General features: G+C 38.5%; 1 protein-coding gene across 2 annotated transcripts in view; it reads left to right on the top strand.

Moving 5' to 3' along the window:
- Positions 1-25,656, top strand: part of Nek7 (NIMA related kinase 7) — a 67,129-nt gene that overhangs the window by 20,135 nt on the left and 21,338 nt on the right. For both annotated transcript variants that reach the window (XM_051147513.1, XM_051147512.1), the window contains 4 exons: positions 4,130-4,192; positions 5,936-6,046; positions 19,744-19,852; positions 21,029-21,136. In XM_051147513.1, the coding sequence (XP_051003470.1) occupies positions 4,130-4,192; positions 5,936-6,046; positions 19,744-19,852; positions 21,029-21,136 (391 nt within the window). The remainder of the gene's footprint in view (positions 1-4,129; positions 4,193-5,935; positions 6,047-19,743; positions 19,853-21,028; positions 21,137-25,656) is intronic.

The raw sequence follows: 25,656 nt of genomic DNA, 5'->3' as shown, positions 1-25,656 counted from the left end.
CACAGTGATCCACCTGCCTCTGCCTCCTGAGTGCTGGGATTAAAGGCGTGCGCCACCACCACAGTTTGCTTTCTTACTGGTGTCCTCTGAGAAACTGTTGCTCCAGGTGTTGGAGTAGTTTCCATCATCGGTGGAGAGCTTGTCCCAGATTCACTGTGCTCTGCCTCCCGCCCACCACAGTTACACACTACAGAAAGCTTGTATAGAAGGGGCAGATCAGGGCTCTCCTTTATCTTCCTATCCAGTAAAGATTGTGGGTTCTGGCTGGCCATCGGGTAGCTTAAATACAGGGCTGGAAACCTTCTGACATTAGGCTTCATTGGGGCAAAGCATGGGAAAAACTGAGGTATATTTAAGTGTGAGGGATGAAAGAGGAATAAACATTTGTCACATGAAAGACAAGGCTACGCAGTGTAGGGACAAGTGCTCCATTCATTTACTCAGGTCCTTTAAAGTAGTAGTAGGACCCGGAGATAATTTGCTTATGGAATGTTTAAGGTCAGATATTTATACTCTTTGTATGTGTGTGCACATGTGTCTATATTATGCTCAGTGTGTGTGTATCCTTGCTACATTTTATGTGTCATTTCCTACTAGTTTATTATTGTTTTTAGAAATGTTTTTAGAGATGTTCATATTAAGTTACATGAATGATCCTTTTGAAAATAAACTGATATTAACTTTTGAATTTTGTTAATTATGACTATTGGGTAAAATTTGAAGGTGACAGGGAAATTCTTTAAAAATGATTCAGTGAATACCAAGAAATTTTCAGCCAATACTTACTTAACCACAACTAATAACTTCGGCTCTAACCAAGAGTAAAGTAAGTCTTGAAACACAAAGAAACTTTGGATGGTAAATAAATGCCTCCTGAAGCCTTTCTTGTACATGCATGTTACGTAAAACATCTTTTTTCTTATTATAAAGCCCTGTGTCTTTCTATTTTCTGTTTTTCCTTGCTCATTAAATCACCAGGCGGCTTTGAATCTGTTCTAGGAATGATTTATTCCGAAGATTCAGCCTTTACGTTTGTCTTGACATGTTGACTAGACATGACACACTTCCAGTTAAATGTATTTGTAAATATATTTGGTTCAGAAAGTGTTGTCACATTAAATGTGCCAGCAATACGTATCTTTTACCAGGGTTTAAAGAACAGTTTTTGATTATATTGAAAAGTCAGTTAAAAATAAAACTCAGGGAGCTAGAGAGATGCCTCAGTGGTTAAGAGCACTGACTGCTTTTCCAGAGGATCTGGGTTCAATTTCCAGCAACCACATGATAGCTCACAGTTGTTTTTAACTCCAAGATCTGACACCCACAGACATACATTCAGGCAAAACACCAATGCACGTACAATAAAAATAAATAAATTGTTTACAAATAAGTAAATAACTCAGTTCTGAATTGGCTGTAACAATTTGAGCTAAGTAATTGTGATTTCCGTGTAGCCTTCACACATGTGTGTGTAAATTTTTTCTAAAGGTCTGTGCTTCTTACTCTCTGGTGCTTGTTTTAAAGTATTCTCCCACAAAAAAGGCATTAGTTATTGAGACTGTTTCTGTGTCTCTGGCTGCATGAGTTTTCATCTTTTTAATCACCTGGGCCACCGTTCTCCTTTCTGTTCATCTTGGGCAGTTTTTCCATAGGGATTCCGTGATAACCCAACACTGACTTTCCTAAGAAGGTTCCATTATCTCAAGTCCTGTAACCAGCAGTTCTGAGAATAGCATCAGCATCAGCATGCATCACTAGCCAAGAATTTGCCATTTCTTCTGGTGCTCATCTGGATTTATACACACACAGAAACACATACATATGTATATTTATTTATGTGAAAATATATAAAATATAGATATATAAATACACAAACATAAGAACATTTAATGTAAATATATTACAGTGTATATATGTATACTGTATACATGGGATGGGATCTAATGTATCCAAGAGTGGTTTAAAACTATAGTTGAGGCCTACCTCAACAGTGTATAAAGTTCCTCTTTTCTTCAATAAGGGCAATACTGGATACATTTTAATAATAGTTTTTTTTTATTCCTGGTTTTTGTGCCCATTTATAGCCAACCTATTTCCTCTCTCTACCAAACCTCATGTAGAGAGCGACTTATGACTGACAAAGCCCTCTCACTCTCCACTCATCTCTTTTCTCCCTGCCTTCTGCTCCTCCCAGCTTCCATTTTTACTGTAAAAACTGTGTGAGTCTCTACAGTAGATGGAAGGGCTGAGCTTCAATTATTTAGCCTAGTAGGTTTATGAATGTTATGCTTGTCTTAAATTTTTAATTAATATCCTCAATTTGATTTTTACAATGTTTTTAATTGAGACATAATTGTAAATCTTTATGGCATACATTGATAATTTACTACACGTGTGCAATGTGTGGTTATCAGACTAGCATAATTATTCTAATTTTTCTTCATTGAGAAACTGCAAACATCTCTCTTTTAGTTCCTCCTTAAAATAAAATACACAATGAGTTATTAATGTTATCGTCTTCATCCTGCAGTCTATGTGTTCTAGAACATTCAGAACCTATACCTGTTATGTAACCGTACCTTGTTACCCATTATCCAACCCCACCCTGTCCTTAACCTCCAGTGACCACTGCTACATGTGAGAAAAGTAGAGCCTGTACATCTTTAGATATTCAAAAGGATATCTATTAAAAGCCATCTCTTAATATAAGCTGTAATTATGTGCCCTTAGCCTAGAGTCACCTCTGTGAGTCAGATGTCTTTTATTTCCGACTTGTAGGAGCCTCTAATTTTTCCTGCTTTTAATGTTACCCCTTCCCCATGCGGAGATTCCCTTTCCAGGTTTCTGATCTGGCACTTTGCCCACACTCTTTTAGTACTTAGTAGTTATCAGTGAGTGTTGAAATTCACAGAAGTCCAGTGCAGTGTGGGAAGTCACTGGCTGTGGAGCTAGCTCAAAGACCCTGGCTTCAAATCTCAGTGTTCCTCCTCCTCTAACAGTGATCATAGTACTGAGGCCCTGTGCCTCCACCCTTGACTCATCCTGCAGCCAGCCTTGCCTGGAGGAGGCTGTGCTAGAGCGGGCAACACTCACTGCTAGGTGGTCAGCATTCTCTCTCTACATAAAACGATTCAGATTTTCTCACCCTTCAAGCTGCACACCTACCCGAGTGAAGTCTCAGGACTTAATTCAAGTTGATGACTAAAAATACCATTGACTTTTAAAAAATGTTGTATGAGTAAGGTTTAATCAGTTTGCAGTAGACTAAGATTTGAAAAAAAAAAAGATTGTTTTTTATATACTTAGAGCTTTCAAATTACATATTTTCAGAGATACAGGGCCATCCTTTCGGTTATTTGTTTTGTGTCTTCCTTCTTCCTTTTCTTCATTACAGCATCCCAAGGAACCAATCTCTTCTCATGGAAATTTAATGCCAGAGACCATAGTATGTCCGACTGTTTAGTCATGTGTACCTGTACTTAGTATTTAACATAATAGAATTCTGTCACCCATGTCTTCAAAGGATCCGTCATCACCGCTCTGTGCTGTGCTATCCCTGTCAAGAATACAGGTCAGACCTGTTAGAAACCCACCGTCTGTGCCAGCAGAGTAGTGGTTCCAAGCTAGGCTGGGAGTGGAGCAGTGAACAGTGAACGCCACTGACGAGCTACATGACCCTTTCTCAGTCCCTTCAGTTTTGTAAGCATCCTTTTGTTCACCTACAACATGGCCTTGTAAGGGTTAGATGAGAATTAGGTGAGATGCTTCTGTAATACACTGTATTGACTGTTCAGTGGGCACAGATTATTATTGCATCAGCCTGCTGCTCATCACCTTCATCCTGGGTATTTGAGCAGTAGATATGAGTGCCGGTACACACCCAGATGTTTGCCCTTGGAAGGAAAGCATCTAAGGTTTTTGTAATTGTTTCATGTTAGTGTATGATAAAGTTCCTTGGGACCTTCATGGCAAATAAAATTTTCATCTGTGTGAGTATGTGAATACTTACATATGTATATATTTGTATTTTGTGTGCATATATATCTATATATAGTGTTATAAAGAATTTACATGTTAGCCTAAAATATAGGTCACTGTTTTATTAAGTAATTCTACACTTCATTTTTAGATATTTGACTTAATGGATGCCAAAGCACGTGCTGATTGTATCAAAGAAATAGATCTCCTTAAGGTAAATTATGAACTATGGCTATTTTTAAATATTCTTGAGCATGTTAATAAAATGACTTATCAAAATGTCACATTTTCAAGTAAAACGATTCGTAAAGCTTACTTGGTGGCAGACTGGTTTTAAGCAATACTGCATACGTTAGAGTAGGTGTGTTTTGGAGGATATAATTTTTATTTATGGTAAAACAGTTAAATCAGAATATTGGGTAGAGTCTACTTTTTCAAAACGTAAGATGCTTGGGCCTAGAACACTGAGAACTTTTTTAGTAGAGCATCCTATGTAAGCCAGTTGTGCTACTCAGGTCATGTAAGTGCATATTAGTGTCATGCCAAGATGTGTCGTGCTGAAAGCATAGACTGACCCAGATGCTTCGTGTTGGCAAACACTTCTTAGCTCATTTTACAGATTTGACAAAGTGAATTGAGAGAGTGTGTCAGGGTTAGTGTTTTGGTTCCTTGGCCACCGGAGAACGTGATAAGGTTCTGGTCACCTGGACAGTGTTTTGTTGGTGGTGACGTTCTTCTACAGAATGGCTTATGCCTTACTTTTAATTTGTTTTCAATCAGGTATGATGGCCCACACTTGCGATTCCCAGCACCTGGGAAGCTAAGGCAGGCAGAACTCAGGTTCCAAGACAGCCTGGGCTACAAGCAAGAGCTTCTCTTTAAAGAATAGGAAAAACTTGGTGTATTAGGCATCGGTGTATGTTCTTAAAATGTATCAGTTTTAACCAAAGTATCCCAAAACTATGTTTTTTTCACTTTCTGCATTTGAAGTTACTGTTTTTAACACACAAATACACACACACACACACACACACTCACTCACTCACTCTCAAACACAGATTTTAAAAACAGAAATAGCATTGTTATAGACAGCATGGAAATAAATTTCTAAGTACAAAGAAAATAATTGATAAGAATTTCTTTTGTGTTAAGTAGTTTAAAGTTTGAACAGAAAAATTGTAAATGTGTACAGATTGCTGCATATTTTTCTACACGGTAAGGTTTTTTGGGAGGAATCTTAGTGAACTCACATAGATTGGTTCGTTCAGTGTATTTATGTTTATATTCCTTGAGGTAAAAACAGTATTTAGATACTGCATAGTGGATGTTAGTTGTGGTTTTCAGCAGTCTAGCCTTGTAGGAACAGCTCTAATTTAAAAGTAGGAGCATAAAGAGATATTTTACAGTTGAATGTTCTTATATGACAGTTTTCATTTTAAATGATTTATTTTTGTTTTGTGTGCACTGGTGTTTTGCCTGCATGTATGTCTGTGTGAGGGTGCTGAGGCCTCTGGAACTGAAGTCACAGACAGTTGTGAGCTGCCATGTGGATGCTGGGAATTGAACCCGGGTCCTCTGGAAGAACAGCCAGTTCTCTTAACTGCTGAGCCTTTTCTCTAGCCCTTGACAGTTCCCATTTTAAAGAACATAATTTTGAGCATTTAATAATTCTGTTCTACCATTCACTTATTGCATTTATTTATATGCCTACTAGTCATAGAAGTACTTAAAAAATCTTGAGTATACTATTATAACTAATAAAATGTTTAAATAAAATTTATTCTTAACCTAGTTTTACTTTGAATAATTATGTTTCAAATTTGACTATAAAAATACACTGTCAAGATATTTTTAATTAAAAAATGAGTTGTCATAGCTAAATTAAAATCATTACAAACTAAAAATACTCTGGAATTTAAAATACAAGTTTTTGATTTCTACTTTTTTTTCCCCTTAGCAACTCAACCACCCAAATGTAATTAAATACTATGCATCGTTCATCGAAGAGAATGAGCTGAACATCGTTTTGGAATTAGCAGATGCTGGTGACCTCTCCAGAATGATAAAGGTACATTTGTGCACTCATTTGTTTTTCTGACTGAGTTGCCTGTGAAAAGCAACGGCTGTGGTAGCTGCTTTAATGACCTCGGCGTAATATACAGCGTTATGATATGTGCTGAGGACGGAAAATGGGTATGAGGTTGGCTTACCCAGCAGAGTTCAGCCTAGTCAGCTTGGGAAATGGCTTTAGTGACTTGTTTTCTGAAGCTCGAGCTTTTCAGATGGTTACTCTGAGCAGACTATCCTTTGGTCCTTTGCCTGTGGACCCCAGCGGAAGGAGGGAAGAAAGAAATCCTAGTCTCGAGACATGGCTCAGTTGTTAAAAGCGCTTGCCACACAGGGAGGAGGACTGAGGTAAGGTCTCCCAAACCCATGTAAAAAGCTGCTGCAACTGGCTGCCAGTTATCCAAGTGCTTGGGGGCGGAGACAGATTGATCCCTGGAACTCACTGGCCAGCCGGAGAGCTGCGTAGGTGAGCTCTAGGTTAGTGATAGACCCTGCTTCAAAAAGTTAAGACAGAACGGCTGAGGAAGACATTAGCCTCTGGCTTCTACATATACATGCACGTCCATGCTCATGTATCTGCACAAACACACATAACACACACACACACACACACACACACACACACACACACACACACACACACACACACACACAGATGCACAGGCAATAGAAAGAAGCTCATGAGCGCCATGACCTCCTTCTGACTCAGCAAAGAAGGATTTGGATCTCAGTCTAACTGAATGGTATTTGCTATTCTTTCCTAAAAGCATATTAATTGTTTATGCTCAGTTGCGATAATAGAAGCCACTGATTGAGAGTCAGTTAGAAACTGCTTACACTTATACATGCTGCTTATCTGCACCACTTTCTCAAAACTATAATTCCATTTCTATTTATCGAGATCTTAGAATTGTGTTTCACATTCACCCTCAGTCCCTTGACTAGAATGTAGTCTCATCAACCTATTTATCTACAAGATAGGCTGCAATATATAGTCTCTATTCCACTGGCTGTGCCCAGCTAAAGCCTCTTTTACTTTGGAAGACAAACTGTCTCATGTGGGAACAAACCAGACCAACCAAAGGGGGGAAACAAAGGTTACTTTAGACCCTTCTATAGCCGAGGAATCACCGTCACCTGTATTTTGGCAGAGGAGTGACAGCATTACAGAGGGAAATGGGGTTAGGAGTTGGGGATTCGGGGTACCATGGGTGGAGGCTTTTAGCATAGCAAGGATATGGGTGGCCTGGAAATTGGGGTTTTCTCGCAGGTTGCCACAGGTTGCATTTCAAGTTGTGTATATGTGAGTGCTCTGGGTATTTTCAGCTTGTACGTTGAGTCTTTCTTTGGACTGCTAGATTCTGGTAGGCCACCAATGATGCTAGTTATTACAAGAACATCTCCAAGTATCCTTTAATCCTCAAAAGGATTCTGGGAAGTAAACGTAACACTTTAAGAGTGTAAGTACAACTGCTAGTAAATAGCAAAGCTGATCCTTTTTAAAGGAGCATTTGGCGCTGTAATCCATGCGATTTCCTTTACTGGCTCTTAAAGTTTCTTGTGTAGCAGAGTTCCTTTGAATATCAGGTACAAACACTTGACCATCTCCTCAACGAAAGAGTTCTCGCAGCTTACAGTTCGTTACCAGACTTTGTGGTCAAGGTGCTCAGTGGTTAAGGACTCTTCCTGAGCGGGGCTTCAGGACCGGCTGTAACTTGTGTCACTCAGATTTCCTCTAGTTCCCAGACCTGGAAGAGGAGCACAGTGGGCTAGAGGTTTCCAGTTACAGCAGCACTGAAGTAAAGTAGGCTGGGGGAGCAGGTCAGTGAGGGTGTGCTTTCCTCGCTTGTCAGTTCCCAGCACAGGGGGAAAAAAAGCTAAGGTAATGTCGTTCGTTACCTCATGGGAGCTGCCTGAGCACTACAGGTAAAATGAATCACTTCCCGCCAGTTATCTGATTTTCTGTTTTAGGGACTTCCCACCACTCACTTAGGCCGCCAACTGCCAAAGTACTTCTTTGCAAGTTAAAGCGTAATAAAACTTTATAGTCACAGCCTTAAAAAGAAATCAGGATGTGTTTTGTGTCCACCTCTAGTGGACCACCTAGTCTCCTCCAGGTCTTTGAACATATGAAAGAAAGCCGTCTTTACCACCCCCCCAAAAAAAAAAAAAACAAAAACAAAACAAAAAAACAAAAAACCCCTGCAACTTATATAAAACTATTTGATCTTTATGGTGTGAGTGGGTTTGTTTATTTATTTATTTATTTATTTATTTATTTATTTATTTATTTTTAATTACCTGGCGGTGTGGCGGGAAAGAGGGAAAATCTCTGTCCATAAGATAGGTTTAGAACAGCAGAATTTGCTGTGGAATGGGTAGTTCTGACAGATGTTTGCAGATGTGTATGATGCAGCAGACTGTTTAGAGGGGATCAATCGATTCCTCATCAGTTGAGAGCATGGCGACTTAATGTATTTAGGTTTCTCTCCTGGCTTTTGTGTGTGTGTGTGTGTGTGTGTGTGTGTTAGTGTGTAGGCTTTTGGACGATGCTTGCTTTCTTTTTTTTTTTTTTTTTTTTTTTTTTGTTTGTTTGGGGAGGAAAGGGTTTATTTTGTTCTTACACTTCCTGGTAGCGGTCCATCACCAAAGGATGTCAGGACAGGAACTTAAGCAGGGTGGGAACCTGGAGTCCAGAACTGAACCAGAGACCATGGAGGCACACTGCTTACTGGCTTGCTGGTCATGACATGCTCAGCCTGCTTTCTTTTACACACTGCAACCACCTGCCCAGGGGTTGCACCATCCAAAATGGGCTGGGTCCTCCCTTAGGTGCTTTGCCTGCAGGCTTACCTGTAGGCCATTTTTATAGAAGCGTTTTCTTTTTTTTTTTTAATTAATTTATTTATTTTTTTATTAATTTATTCTTGTTACATCTCAATGTTTATGCTTGCTTTCTTGTAGGTTCTGACAGTGTTTGTTTAGTCTAGGTATGAGGCCTTCTGGGTGAGGGTTCCTAGGTCCTTCAGATCTCTAGATCTAAAACAGGAAAGGTGTAATATCTAACCCGTGGATCTCCAGCATACCAGCTGCAGCAAATGTTGAATGACTAAAAGTATTCCACAGTAGATCACTTTGGATCCTGGGTATAGTTTTTTGTGCTGCATGTTGGTTTCAGCATGGTATCTCAGACTTGACTATGTTGTGTTCAGAGGAGTAATGTAACACATTTGGATGATTTGACTTCAAGGTCTTTTCTGCTTCCCTTTGAAGTAGAATTTTATTATAGATCCACACAGTTCAATAGTGCACATAGTTACTCTCCCCGCCCCATATGATTCAAGCTTTGTGTTCATCTCCTGTCTTACATACAAAGGTCCTGCTTGCCTTAGATTTGCTTTCTCTAGTTTTAGTTTAACTTACCTAATGAATTTATTTAATTCGAAGACAGACGTATGACAGTATGTATGTGCACTTTCTCAGGCACATGGTGATTTAATTATTGCTTTGTTAGAGAAGCAGAAGCTCTAGTGTGAAGCCTGGTGTGGTGTGCTGCAGCTCCGCTCTGTGCTTTTCCGTTTGTCCTGCGTACGTTCATGCCGTATTGCCAAGTGATAGCGTGTGCACACGTTAGGTCACAGGCTGCCAGCTTACTCCCACGAATAGCTCATTTCATTTTCAAACTCTTTTTCCCAGCCAAAACCAACTCCTTTTTTTTTTCCTTGTTTATTAACATGTGTCAGGTATATGTGTGTACCACAAGATACATTTCTTAAGCCAATAGTCTTAGAAAATTATGTAATTTCTCTTGCAATAATGTATATAAAGGAGACATGAGTTTCACCAGGACAGCTGATATGAGACTGAAAACTTTTGATGGTAATACAAGGCCTCTGGGCAGTGGTGCTGTGTGACCTTGACTTACGTACTCTTCATTGATTGAGCCACAGCTGCCACATCTGTAAATTGGTTTATCATACCCATCTCATAATGTTGTTATTATGAGAGTGGACTGATCCATGCACACATACACATAATATACATATTGTGTGTGTACGTGTTGTGTCTGTGTGTCGTGTGTGCCCCCAGCACTTAGCAATGCTGCCCCACAGTGATTATTTTCTTGGTATTTTCATTTGCCCGAGACTTGACACTTTCTTGAGTAGAGCTGGACTCCTTCCTTTACCAGGCTGCCCTCTGTTAGGGAGGTGCCTGGGTGGTAGCAGGAACTCCACATCACACATTACTTTGGTTGCACTTCTCTTTTCACGGGGCTGATATGCAATGTAGGTGGCGGATCCCCACTTCTCTATCCCCCTGTCCCATCTAGGCTGGCTGTGCTAGCTAGGCGTGTGCTGGAGTGTGAGGAGCACGGCCTAATGCGGTAGTTGCAGAAGTGGGTACAAGTAGATAGTCCTGAAATTCTGAAGTTGTTTTCTAAACACCTGATTTTCTAAGCATTGTAAAAGGATACTGACATGGGAGCTTCTTTTGTGAAGGAACATGATAGTGGCCTAACGTTTGAGAAGGGAACTCAGTGAAGGCTTCTCATTGTGTGAGCGATGCTATAAATCACCACGTGGCACCACAGTGTGTTTCACTCTCTCAAGTCTTCAGCCTTAATTGGGTTAGAAACGGACGTATAGCTCCTGGTCTTTATTCCAGAGATGAACCTCTGGATAGCGTCGCATCAAAGATTCTTAGAAGTAAATAATTAATTGGTTTAGAGCAGACTGACAAATATAATTAAGCAATTTATAGTTGAAATATTCAGTCTTTCTCTAATTAGTGACAAAGGAATACCTGAGGCTGTGGTCAGATGAAATGTTCCCCAGATGAGTTGGAGGATAAAAGGAAGTCTGGGATTCTTTTTTTTAATTTTTTTTTTTCATCATAGATTTCTTCATTAACAGTAATCACAACTCTAAAATTAAATAGTTTTAGAAGAGAGTTTGAGTCCAGTTAAGTCATGCTGTTTTGGATCGAATGGAACTTAGAATGGAACTCTGGTGTACTCCACCGTGTGCCGAGGCCTGGGCACTTAGTTCACTGTTGTACTGTCATAAAATGTGGTCATTCAGACTCTTGATGGAAGTGAATAGTGTGTCCTAGATATCATTATAGTACATTTAAAATTTTCATAGCCACTTTTGCAAAATATACTTCATTCGTTGAAGTGTTCTATGTACAAATAATGTGTGATGTATACTTGAAAGCCAGTTCGATACAAATAGAAAAATGTAAATGTGTATATTTACTTTCTTAACCTGTATTTGTTACCCTGTCTGTACAACAAAGTATGACCTTACATAAAGGGGAAGCTCAGAAGTCTGTCTACGAACAAATGTCCTACTACAGCGCTATGACTAGGAGTGACATACATGTTATCTTAGAAGACATTTTCAGTAAAGTATGCAATACACATAATTCAAATGACTGTCTTTTTTTAGGCTGCAGTATGCCATTATTCCAACCAGTTAACTACGGAAGGCTTTTTTCTTATGTCTAACACAGTTGAACACTTTGTCTTCTTGGATCCTTCACTTTGGGTTTCTGTTGTCTCCGTTTCTGTGTCTTTCCTTTTGCATGTGTGTGTCCTGTACACTCCCTGACTGTCAGGGAATTTAGTGCCTTGTAGTCATAAGATTAAAAGTCACTACTGTTTACAGTCAGCCATACGCAGTTGTTTACGTCCTGCATTTCCCTGCCACATGGCCTTTTCAAGGTTAGTCCAGGAGAGAAGCTTTCTGGTTGTGAGTCTCTGGCCTCTTGGCAGGTTCCACCAGGTTATGTGAAGTCAGCCAGGATGACGTCCTCTTTGCCTAATTCGGAGTCAACTGGCTTGAAAACTTAATCACTAAGTAATTCTGTCATATAATAAAATATAATCTGAGAATAATATTTCCTTTCTCTGTTTTATTCTTTCATTTAAAATGTGTTTTAAAGTAATAGTTTGATTTATTTAAAGAGTTCATGCATGCAAACAATACAGTTTTAGCTAGTCCACCTTGTACCACATCCTTCCAATTCTTCCCAGGAGCCAGCAAACCATCTTCATAACTTCATGTCCTCTTTTATTATTATTTGTATTCAAAGCCCCAATTCCAATTAGTGTTGACCTTGTGTAGCTGGCTGTGGGCCTGTCGACTACAGTATGGACAACCTACCAGCCACAGAATCTTACTAACTACCCAAGTTGACCTTGAACTCACCATCCACCTCCTAAATTCCAGGATTACAGGTACCACTCCACCCAGTTTAAGGATAACCATCCTAGCATTCACTTGCTCAACTCACATTCAAGGGAGAGGATTATAATACAATGTCATGGGAATTGGCAGAAGTGAAAGATATCTTATAATTCCACTTATCAGACACGGATACATTATCTAAACTATCAGACATGTTTTGAGGTGATTGTTATCTTCGAAGATTAAAAGCTAGAAAAAGTGTTTACGTCCTTGGTTGGGTTATTGCTTTATATTAAGACAGGCTTTTCTTTTACTTATCCAAATGTAGCTGTTGCATAGGAAATGAAGTGATTTTGAAATCTTTTACAGTTGTACAGTTAAAGCAGTAAACTCTTGCTAGTAGCTATAGCTCTTTGGTAGGGCTGATTGATTGTGTGTATCAGGATATCAAGACTTCCAGATTCAGCCAGTGATCCCAAATACAGTCTTACAATAATTGCATGCCCCTGTGCATTAGACCAGAGAAGTTAGGTTATTGTATACAGCATGCCATTCAGGGCTTTTACAGAGCCGTATCACATGTGAAATAGCCTCTGTATTTTCTTATAACTGTGTAGTTTGATAGCAGAGTAGTACAGAGCTCAAGGATTTCCTGACAGCGAAAATGTTATGCTATAAAGACTGCTGTGTTGTCTGTGATGTGACTGTAAGGTTATATGTAAATTGTGCATCACGTGTGCTTGGAAAAGTGGGAAGATGCCTTTTCAAGTTAGTTCCTGGTTTCCAACCTTCGGAGGTATCGATAGCCCTGGCCCAGGGCAGCCATTGCAAACTAGCACATCCTAGCAGGAACTCTAGAAGAGCTGGGGCCTACTGACTCTTTTTTCAGTTTCTCAAATTCTTTTATTTGTTTTCTCTTGACTTGTCTTACAGCTCTCTTCTGTTTCCTTTATCCACATAAAAATTAAAACATTTTTGTATTTTACCATACTCTGGTCTAATATTAACAAAGAAACAAATATTTTTCTTTATTTTTGTGATTGTCTTTGTTGGCCAGAAGGTAAACTTTTTGCTTTATTTTTTTTTAATTGAATTATATAATTTATCTATCTAGAAATAAGGTTTTCTGTGGCTTTGTTTGGTACCAAACTTGCTGTATATCTGGGAGATGACCTTGAATTCCTGATCATTCTGGTTTCACTGGTGTCATTGTTGTGTGCCACCATGCCTGACTTCTTTTAAAAATCTGACTTTACCTAGAATACTGTGCAGTATGGAAAGCCTCTGAGCTGCTTGGAAGCATTTTTCAGCTGCTTCAGGAACAGGGCGCCTCTCCTAAGAGTTGTTCATCTGCAATGCAAGACTTACTCCTTGTGTTCTTAAATTTTTTACTGAATAAATTTTCCTAGTGCTGATATACCTGTGTTTAGATGAAAACCTATAAGTGGGTTGGTGTTTTCCTCCCTCCTCTAGGAGTCTTGTCTTCAGCATCCATGGCCCCTGCTACTATGAGTCTCTGCTATAGCCCACCTCATATCCTCCCGGAGGCCTATCCTGATTTAGGTCTCTAGCTTGTCACGGAGATGCCCCACCCACAGTTTCTCTTTTCTCTACACCTACCCTGCTCTCCCCAGGTCTGATCTTCACCCTTATTTCTCTCTGTGTTCCCTCTTCTATCTTGTTCCCTCTCTTCACCCACAAACTCTGTCTATTCTATTTCCCCTTCTGAGGGAGATTTAAGCATCCTCCCTTGAGTTCTCCCTGTTACCTATCTTCTTTGGGTCTGTGCATTGGAATATGGTTATGCTGTACCATATAGCTAATGATATGGCTACATACCATGTGTGTCTTTCTGGATCTGGGTTACCTCACTCAGGATGATGTTTTTCGAGTTCTATCCATTTGCAAATTACATGATTTCCCTATTTTTAATAGTTGAGTAGTATTCCATGTGTAAAGGTATTATATTTTCTTTATCCATTCTTCAGTTGAGAGACATGTAGGTTGTTTCCAGTTTCTGGCTATTACAAATAAAGCTGCAATGAACATGACTAAGCAAGCGTCCTTGTGGTATGGTAGAGCGTCGTTTGGATATACCAGGAGTCTATGGTATATACTGGGTCTTGAGGTAGATCTGTCCCCAATTTTCTGAGAACCTGCCAGATTGATTTTCAAAGTGGTTTTTTAAATTTGTACACCCACCAGCAATGGAGGAGTGTTCCCCTTTCTCCACATCCTCGCCAGCATGTGCTGTCACTTTAGTTTTTAATCTTAGCCATTCTGACAGGTGTAAGATGGAATCTCAGAGTCGATTTGATTTGCGTTTCCCTGATGACTAAGGATGTTGAGCGTTTCTTTAAGTACTTCTTGGCCATTCGATATTCCTCTGGTGAGAATTCTCTGTTTAGCTCTGTGCCCCCCCACCCCCCACTTTTTAAAATTGTGTTATTTTGTTTGTTGGTGTTTAATTTTTTTAGCTGCAGTTTTTTTATGCTTGCAGAATTGTCCTCTGAGAGTCTCCACACAGCAGCAGTTTGAAACAGATGCTGAGACTCGGAGCCAAACATTGGGCAAAGCATAGGCAGTCTAATGGAAAAGTGAGAGGAAGGCTAAAAGGGCCTAGATGTGACAAGAGCTTCACAAAAAGACCAAAAGACTAACCATTGGCCAGAGGGGCCTGTGCAGTCTGAAGCACCAACCAAGGACCATGCATGGACTGGACATAGGTCCTCTACAGAGATGTAGCAGCTCAGGTTTCCCGTGGGTCCACAAACAAGGGAAGTGGGGGCTGTCTCTGACCTGGACTCTGTTTCCTGCTTTTGCATCACTTCCTCCTGATGAGACTGCCTTTCCTGGCCACAGCGGACGAGAATGAGCTCAGTCTTGATGTGTGACTTGAGGAGCTGGGATGAGTGGGTAGGAGGGCTCCCCTTTTCTGAGAAATAGGGGAATGGAGGTGAGGGTGAGACTTGGAGAAGAAGAGAGAAAGGGCTACAACTGGGATGTAAAGTGAACAAAAATTAATTTAAAAATTGATTTTCAAATAAAGACAACGTATAGGTAAAAGAACATTGTGATTTGGTTAGAAAATATTTTATTAACGTGAGTGAAATGAGATGCCAGTGGGCTGTGTTCAATGACCTTCTACTGGCCAGACCCATTCTGTTTTATATCTTGGAAGTCTCTTCCTGACCGCCAAGAGTAAAAGTCTTCATACACTGAAAATTAGTGTAATGCTGAAGTTCCAACTGATCAATGTTTTACTCATGAAGTTCTCCCACCCCTGTATATAAACAGTAGATGCATATCTGAATCTGTCAGTTCCTTACTATATGCTCAGGAGAAAGCATTTCCTTAGAAAAATTAATATATATTTTAAAAGGGCAGTGAGCAGCCACTTACACTCTGAAAAGCAATTTGTCTTTTCTGTAGCCAGTCTCTGCCTTCACACCTTTGCAATAATAACTGAAAATATTATTTTATAAAAATGAAGGCATTATAATTACAAAGGTGCTTGTACACATAGCATCCCTGCTGATGGTAAAGATTTGACATAATTACAAGTTCATGGCAGAGGGCTGTACCCGCCGTCACCTCACTAGACCGTGTATGCATTGGAAACCTGTTCCGCTCTCCAGGCCTGTTTGTTGCTGTATTACTAACCGGAGCTTTGAAGACTGTGACAGAGCTGTAAACTTAACTGTTTTTAAGTGTGAAAATGTACCAAACAGACATTTATGTGCTATTTGCTACTGAAATTGCCACAGATAATTTTTAGAGGTGGAGAAGACTTTGTTAGATCATGTCTAAATTCTATTTACTGTAGTGAGGAACCTGACATTGTTGAGTGACTTGCTTAGGGTCTCATGGCTAATTATCGTCAAACCTCACAGTCAGTTCTTTTGTTAAGACAGGTATATGTCGTTAGCGGTACATTTAAACATTCCAAGGAAGAAATGCTTTCTTATATTCAATATAAATCATTTCTTATTGTTGTTTTTACTGTTTAAACGTAACAGCACATTTCTAAAAGGTTCCTTATGTGCATTCTGCAAGCTACTACTACATAATTGTGGGGCCCTTTGTCAGAAAATTGAGACACTTTGAGGTGACACAGTTAGGGGTCCTTAAAGCAAGTGGCTGCCAACATGGCTGCATACTCGCGACACTGCCTCTGAGAATCCCAGATGTTTTCCTGCTAAGTGTTTTTAAAAGTAAAGATTAGCATATATAACCATAGGCCTAACTACTTTTATATGCTATGGATATTAACGCCTGTTACAAATCAGTATCATCTTCCCCCCAGTGGTCATGCAGATGGGTTGCCCTAGGTAAACTGACTTCACTCAGTGAGATGCTTATCTACCTTGTATAACTCAATGAGACAATAATGTAATCTCATGTTTGTGTTTAAATCTATAACCTACTTAGTTTTTTGTTACATCTAGTTTTCTACTGAATTAAAATCCGATGTGTATATGAATACTGTTAATGGTGGTAGAATATACATACAGTATTTCAAGGCGAGCCTGCTTTAATAAAACACTAAATCCAAACAGAAATTACATCCAAGTGATTCGTTAAATTAAGAGTGGCGACTTTTTCCACATACCTTTACGTACTTTATTTGGGGTTTAAAGACATTCTATTTCTTACTGTGAACATGGTAAATGTGCCACAACACATAATTTTTCATGTAAATATTTTCATTAATGCTAATTTTTAGAAGCTTTCCCTGTGTTAATTGTTTATGTGTTTAATTTTAAGTCTTATGCATTTGCTTTAGATATTTTATAATGCAGAATTAAGTATTACTATGGGGATATCTAGCTTTCAGAGGGGTAGAGTTTTGAAAAGTAATGTTATTCTGCTGAAAGATAAAAATTACCTTTTAAAGAGGTGTATGCATTTGAGTAGGCTGAGTGCTGCTGCTAAAAACCTTCCAGTATTAAAAACAAGTCAGCTTTCCACTGCTGCTTTTCTCTCCACCCTCTTAGGATGCAGGCAACAGTGCCACCCTGAGAACAGACAGGTTCTCAGCATTGTAACTGTTGGTTTCCTTACATAGCAAAAGCCCTGCATTTAAGGAATCTTTGACAAGCTCAAACACTTATGTAGACATTTTAGAAACTGAGAAATACTAGTAGAATAATCAGATTTTATTGCCTGATAGTCAAATTTATGTTGCTCTTCAGTGACCCTTAGTAAGATACCTAAGCTCTGCCAGCCCGTTCTGTGTAGATTGCATGAGATTGACATCAGTTCGTTTTCATCATTTTTAATTTGTTGTAAGATACAGTGTCAGAGAAGGAAAAAAAAACCATGGAAACAGTCAGGTCTTTTCTGCCCTAATGTGCATTTTGTGGCCATTGTTTTTTCAGTATTCCTTTTATATTTCGTCTTTTAATAATGAGATTTAAAATGAACTCATACACAATGACAATTAAAGAAAAAGAGGCCATGAATTTGAAAGAAAGCAAGGAATGAGGGTGTGGGAGCAGTACACAGGAAGGTTTGGAGGGAGGAAAAGGAACGTGAAAATGATGTAATTGTTTTTTAGTAAAAACTCTCCTTTTAAAAATGATTTAAAATAACAAACTGCTAAGTTGGCCATGGTGATGGTGAGTGTAGCCTCTGTGTTAAAGCACTGAGTTTTTCTTCCATGTTCTAATGTCTACATGATCCAGTATGTTTTTGAATGAAGAGACCCAGTGCCCATCTTTCTGTTGGCATCAAACAGCCCTCTGATATGTTAATGTGGCATTGGGGGAGCGTAGGCACAAGCTTTATTGGATGCATTCCAAGTCTCAAGGAAAATTATATGTAAAGAACTGAATTTTCAGCATTGTCCCCTTCCAGTGAAAACTGATGTTGACGCAATCTACCATAAAAGAAAACCTTCCCTTTGAAACCCGATATAAGCATTTTTTTCCAACACTGAGCAAGACTGTGATGTCCTTTTATTCTTACCCAATCACTAGGAATATAAGGTTACTGATTTAATTGCTAGTGAAGTTGCAAAAATGAATTGATTTTCAACCACGTGTTATATAGGAAAGATTAACCTTTTTTTGCCGTAGCAAGTGGGCACAGTGGAGGTGCGGGGGGGTCTGTTTGTGGCCGATGGAGGGGCTCTTTAGTAGTTTCCATGTAGCTTTGCATTCACAGCCAGCCCTCAGCTGGCCACAGGTGTGAATCCTAAGGGCTAGCTTTTCACTTTCTCAAATATAATTTCTTCATATTCAGTACCAAAAAATTAATTGGTTGAACTTTTCCAAATGTGGTTTTCAAATACAGTAAAGAACAGGTTTAAAATTTGACATTTTACTAAGTACTTATACCTCACACAGTTATAATTTTCTGAAAGCTTTGTGAGAAACACTGTTTAAAGGCACAGTTTCTTCATGTTGGTAATTTATAAGTACTAGTCAACAAGAAACCTACTGCTGCACTTTAGATTTTGAAAATGATTTTTATATACAGAACATTCAGTGGGGCCAAGAGCTTGGTTCTTGGTATGCTACTATCGTAGTCTCCCTAACAGATTTATTAGAGGAAGGCGGACAGAACTCTGTAGCTGTGGGCTCTCCCTGGACCACTCCCTCATAGATCGGCTGTTGAAACTCTTGGCTATTTGCTTTAGATTTGTTTATGAGAGTCTGACTCTCCAGAATGTAGTTTTATTCTTTCAAAGGGCAGGTTTGCCTTGTAACGGGCTGTAGATATACTCATGAAAACTTTTATACCTTTATTTAATTTTTAATAAATTATAATATTTCAAGTCACCAGTGTAGCTCAATATTTAAATGGAATTGTAGAGTGAAGACATCTGCCTGAAGCAGGATGGTTTGTTTTGTCTTTTTGTTTTCATTTCTTGATATTGGTTTTTAAGACCAAGTCTTCTGTGCCAGGCTGGCTTCACACTCCCTATGTAGCTGAGGGTGGCCTGGTGCTTCTGATCTCTGACACCCATTTTTTGAGTCCTGGGTTTGCACTTCTGATGCTCCTGCTTCTGTCTCACATGTGCTGTGATGACAGATCGCAGCAGCGTGCTCAGGTTTTGTGGTGATGGGGATGGAGCCCAGGGCTTCATACGTGCTAGACACACACCTCATCAGCTGAGCCATACACCCAGGGAGAACTGTCTTTAGTGAGTCCACTTACTTTAATATTTCTTTATTTTTTTTTTTTAACCATAGCTTTTCTTGGAATGGAATTTGAAATAAATCATTTTATATAGATGTTATTTTTTTAAAAATAGTTGGATATTATAGAGATTTAGTGTCCTGTAGGTTCTGTTAACCTTAAGAATAAATAGGAAGAAATGCAAGCTAATATGTCAAGTGAAATTTCTGGAGTTGTTTTGGTATAGGAAATCATGCTTTAAAAAAAATAGTAATGGGGAGATAAAAGTTGATCTTTTTCTGACTTACTGATTCTGAGTGCTAGAATTCAACCTTAAGAAACATGAACTTTTGTAATCACTATCTTGTAATATTTTAAACAGCATTTTAAGAAGCAGAAGAGGCTAATTCCTGAAAGAACTGTCTGGAAATACTTCGTTCAGCTCTGCAGCGCGCTGGAACACATGCATTCTCGAAGAGTCATGCATAGAGGTAAGAAAAATGCTACGAAGAAGCTGTAGCATCGTCTTAAATAGCACAAACCATCAAGCAGTGTCAGATAGCTTCCGTTCAGTCCACAGCATTGTTCTTTTCTGATAACTTATGTCCAAAGTATAATTTATAAGGACTATAAGCCTTAAGGTACAGCCCTACTTGATTGTAAGCAAGAATGAAAATTGTGTTTGCCTGATTTCTCTGTATATTTTCTGGTTCTATTGGTAAAGAAAGTTAAGCTGTCAGAAAGCGTTGTATGTGCATATGGAAGATGGATTGTTGTTCCTCTTTCAAATGAAAAGTGTACTGTGGCTACACAGACACTGACTATACAGACAGACACTGTGGCTACACAGACACATGCTGTGGCTACACAGACTGTCACTGTGGCTACACAGACACACGCTGTGGCTACACAGACACACGCTGTGGCTACACAGACATTGTGGCTACACAGACATTGTGGCTACACAGACTGTCACTGTGGCTACACAGACACTGACTATACAGACCGACGCTGTGGCTGCACAGACACACGCTGTGGCTACACAGACATTGTGGCTACACAGACACACATTGTGGCTACACAGACATTGTGGCTACACAGACAGACACTGTGGCTGCACAGACAACTGTTTCAGCCTTCAGCCTTAGTCCTGGATGTATTCTATATAATCATTCCAGTTGTTGGGCAGAGATGCTAACGTGGCTAATATACTGATTTGGGGGTGTGAAATTTTTTGAATTCATTTATGGAATTATGATTTTCATAACCATGTCTTAAATACGGTGTGCATGATACTGTTAAACTGTGATTTTATAACTGATGTAAACATGCCAATTAATCTTGAGTAACATGTTATTTAAGATTGTTATAAATAAGGCATACATTTATTTTGTGTCTTAAATTTTCATTAATTTTCCTTGGAAATGGAAGACAAAAGTATTTGACATGGATATTAGCAGGCTTCATCGGGATGTGTTGATGATTCTCAGAGGACTGAGAAATTTGAGATACATGAAAATTATTCAAAATATAGTGAGTGGTTCACACACAGTTCAGACTTTCATATTTAATATACATTTTAAAATCTTTCATGGAAGGAGATTTTATATTCTTTTCAAATTCCCTAAGTTACATATCTTTCACTTGATATCTTCATTTATTCACAGATATAAAACCAGCTAATGTGTTCATTACAGCCACTGGGGTGGTAAAGCTTGGAGATCTTGGACTTGGTCGGTTTTTCAGCTCAAAAACTACAGCTGCACATTCTTTAGGTAAGAGAAGCGATACCATTTCAGCCAGTTACTTTTGTGTGCTGCGGGGACCATGGTTTAGCACAGGTATGCCAGCTAGACAGCACTGATTGCATTCTTTATAAAACTATTCTAGGAATCAGCCTCTCCTGACAGGTGCCTGTGGTTCCTTGTGACCTTTTACACACTGCTTGCTTACTCCTGTTTGTTCGACCTCAAGAAGGCCCTGAGGTTTTTGTTTTTTGTAGATTTTTTTTTAATGTTGCTGATAAGCCTGGCTTTTACTGTTGCCATGGAGAGCTCCTTTTATCTTACTTGTAATGATTGTGACAAAACTTAATGAAGAACTGTATTTGGGAAGAAGACTTCACTGAACATCTTTTAAATGCCAGAGGTATACATGTTTGTTTCTTCAAAGGACATGTGACTATGATAACCATAGGTGAGAAAACCTAAAGATCCATAGCAAATGAAGAGAAAAATGAATTCTCCCTTTATAGAGTGGAAGAAATGCCTGCAGTTGATTCATTGTCAAGTTAGCATTATTTTGATGTTCTTTGTATCTAAAATAGAATTGGTGTGATGACAACATTGTATTAGCAATGGGAAGAAAATTGTTTGGGATCAGAAACAATAGAAATTCCTAGGAGAAATGCTTTTTAAATTAAGTTAAGCATAGAGTATCTCATGACTCTCCAACTCACATTTTTCTCCTAATGCATGTAAGACCCAGGAAATAATGAACTTTAAAATAAGTATTAAAGTAAAAGTAAATCAGCTTTAATTTAAATGTGTCTGTCTTTGCTGTCATAATTTCCTCGAAAGACACTAGTTTTTTAAAAGATATATTTAGATTTGAAATAGGGAGCTGTTAAATGGTCTGTTGAAGAACAGTGAGGTAAACTAAATAACCAAACAGCTAAACAAGCTGCTTAGAGACACTTAAAGGCCCTTTGTTCCCAAGATTCCATGTGCCTTTGAATCTATCATTTATTAATATTTTGTATCTAGAACACAGGCTGGCTTAGCATGAAGTGTGGTGGAAATGCAGGCATTTCTTTCACTCTATAAAGGGAGAATTTCTTTTTCTCGTCATTCGCTGTAGATCACCTTTAAGTTTTCTCTCCTGTAGTTGTCACAGGCACATGTCCTTTGTCCTTCCAGCCTTGTTAGGGATGGAGAACAGTGTCCACACTTGGCGCACTGCCTTTTCACTTCACACTCACGGTCATAAAACTACACCACCTTTTTTTTAGCTACGGAAACATCATCTGAAATTTCATAAGAAATTAATACATTTGCACAACACTGTCATAAAGTTTTATTTTGGAAGTTACAATTCTTATGGTAGATGCGGTAGACGATTTCTAGGAAGGCGCCGTGGTGGTTAGCAATACTAATGACGCTGTCAATCTGTGTTGCTCAGCTGATTCGCATGTCCTAACAATATCCTGTCATTAACTCGCTTGAAACACTGGCTTATAACTGCATGCACATGCACACAAATTACACATGTACACAAATAATTATACATACACACAAATTGCAGATGCCTATGCACATACGTGTACTGTTATGCACACGTGTGTATTGTTTAAGTGCTGTTTTGTAGTCACTCTTGAGCAAGCTGTTGTAATCCAGCCTTACTGAACTAACACGTAACTTGAAATCCAAACCTGAACAATTAGAAATGGATTCAGTCTGAGGGTTGCTACTTTATGCAAAAGTTCTAGTGGGGATTACAGCATATGCGCATCATCAGACTTGGGTGACAGGTCAGTCTAAGTGATGTGATATGGAGGATGAAGTGAATTTGAGTAGACTTAAGAATTCAGTGAGGATTTATCTTCCTGGGTCCTCTGGTACATGCACATATTGATGTCGTCATTACTGAACTAAGATACTTCTAAACTCTAGCCAGTGAGGAGGAGGAAGCCATAATGAACTAATTTCTGCAGTAATTTTGTTTTTTACCCTGAAGAACAGGAATTTTAATTTTTTTTAAAAAAAATTCTTTTATCTGCGCTGTCTTTTGTGCACAGTGAGGATTCTGATAGTGCGAAGTTCACTGAGTAACGAGTTAAAGTGTGAACTCCAGTTTGTTCAAGGGACCAAAAAGAATCAAGGGAAAGTCTCTGCTAACAAAAAATATGTATAATATAGGAAGAATAGAAGAAATACTGACACAATTTTTGTTGTTGTTGGCAGGTTGGCCCTCTGTTTTTTTGTTTTGTTTTACTTCTAGAGCCTTATTAGTCTGCTATTGTTATATACACTTATTATTATAAGTAAATTTGTTGGCCTCTAATACTTGAGAATGAAAGTAATTAAAAAGATGGCCACCCATACAAATTTGTTTTGTTTATAAAAATACTGTTTAGCAACTTATTTATTATATATTGTTGCATTTCTGGTTTTACTCAGTAAAGGCTGTGACATTGTTTATGCTTAAAATAGGCCTACTTTAGTGAAACTGTAAATAAATAAGATGCTTAATGCAATGCATAATGAAAAATATTTTTTTAAAAAAATATGGGCCTAGGATTTAACTAATTGGTAGATGGTTATCCAACAGTGAAGACGGGAGGATCGGAGAGTCAAGCTCATGCTGTGCTACACTGAAAGTTTTAGGCCATTCTGTTCCACATGAGACTCTTTAAGAATGAATGAATGAATCAATCAATCAATCAATGAATCAGAAGAAAGGAAGGAAAGAAAGAGGAGGAGAAGGAAGGAATGGAAGGAAGGAAAGAAGGAAGGAAAATTACCTGAATGTTACACTAAAGTCTTAGTGGAAGCAAATTTCATTTCACTTTGTCAAAGACTTTTTTTTTTTTTTTTTAGAAGTTTAGTTTAAAATTGCAAAGTTCTAAAATTTTGGCGCAAATATTCATATATTTAGCATTTATTTATACTCCTTCCAAATTGTGTATATTTATTGAGATATCAGAGCATACTCCCGGAATATTTTATTTTTTTAACTTAGAAGAGATCAGCAAGTCTGTGTCTATTTAATCTGTCTTCACAGTGCAGGTCTTTTTTTATAAGCTTCAGTTCTGTAACTACTCAGCATGCGGTGTGAGCTCTGTGGTTCCCTCACCCCTCTGTAGCAGTCACTTACAACCAGTTGTGAAAATGCAGCAACATAATAGCAATACCAGTAGTTCCTCAGTAAAGAACTTAGCAGTTACAAATACTGAGTCCAATGTGGTGGCGCTCACAGCTCTCATCCAGTCCCTCACTCAGTTCCTGTGAAACAACACCTAAGCCCTGGGGCCCCACACTTGATTGCTTCTCCTGTTCCAACGACGGGCATCCTCCTCTTCTGCTCCCCATTTCACTCCCTGACACTCTAACCACTTTATAATCATGGGCTGGGGAAATGCCCCCCTCTTTTTTTCTTTCTCTTTTTCTTTCTTTTTTAAAAATTATTTTTATTATTTTTACTTTTTACATATACATTTATAGTGTTACACGTATAGACAATAAACTACCTACAGCAAGAAGAACCATGAAACAATCAGGAATTATAGAGGTGTTATATTCGTAATGTTTTGGCTATTTGTATTTGGCAACCTTAAAGAAAATATCTTTCCTATCTTGGTGTGTCTAAAATTCTGAATGTAAGTTCCGTATCTATTATAGCTCATTTTTATCAACTTAAAACATCTATGTAGACCTAAAAGCATCTTAACCCCTAAATAACTAGGCTTAATTGTTTTGTTTGTTTGTTTGTTTTTAACTGAGCTTAATTGTAAAACTAAACTGTCTGGTCTTCAACTCCATCAGAGACTTGAGAAGGAATAAAATAATTACCTAAGTAGACAGGAAGTGCAGGTTAGCATCTTCCAAAATGAGAAAATGACAGAGACAGTTTGCTGCCTGAACTGTCCCCCAAAACTCTCTATAACGTAGGGCCCAATATATCTGACAGGCATATTTGTGAGGCAGGAACTATTGAGGACTTGCTTACCCTGTCTTGGCAGAGTTTGACTGTCAACTATGCCTACATCCAAGCTTGCTCATTTTTAGGCAGAATTCTGTCTGTGACAGAAACGTGGGCATTTTGTCCAGTGGCTTGTTTGCTACATTTGAAGCCATCTCCATAAGGAGGTTCTTTGATGCTCATCATCTTCTTTGAAGTAGGCTGGGTGTTAACAGGAGTTAACCTGTCTTATTGTCAAAAAATCTTTAAAATAATAAAAAAAAAATATTTAAATTCCATATTCTGTAGGTCTCTGAGGTTTTTGAAGACCTTATCTGTTTTACCTTATCTATCTATAGAATCATATCTATCTGTTAAACCTAGGATGTATATTCTTGTGATTAAAAATAGGCTAGTAATTGACAGGACAATGATTTGATCAACTAACAATTAACTTGTATTAATTATCCTAAGCAGCCTGCAATAGCACTTTCAAAGTATTGGAAGTAACCCTTGTATTATCTCACCCTCTTCTTTAATCATCATGATCATTTCTCCTGGAGTGTACTTTTTTTTTTCCTTCCAGACGTCACTTCCATCCAGTTTGTTTTTTGCT

The sequence above is a fragment of the Acomys russatus genome, chromosome 6 (assembly GCF_903995435.1).
Source record: "Acomys russatus chromosome 6, mAcoRus1.1, whole genome shotgun sequence".
Taxonomy (NCBI): Eukaryota; Metazoa; Chordata; class Mammalia; order Rodentia; family Muridae; genus Acomys; species Acomys russatus.
Note: the sequence above shows the minus strand (reverse complement) of the source record. Positions and strands in the feature narration are given on the sequence as shown.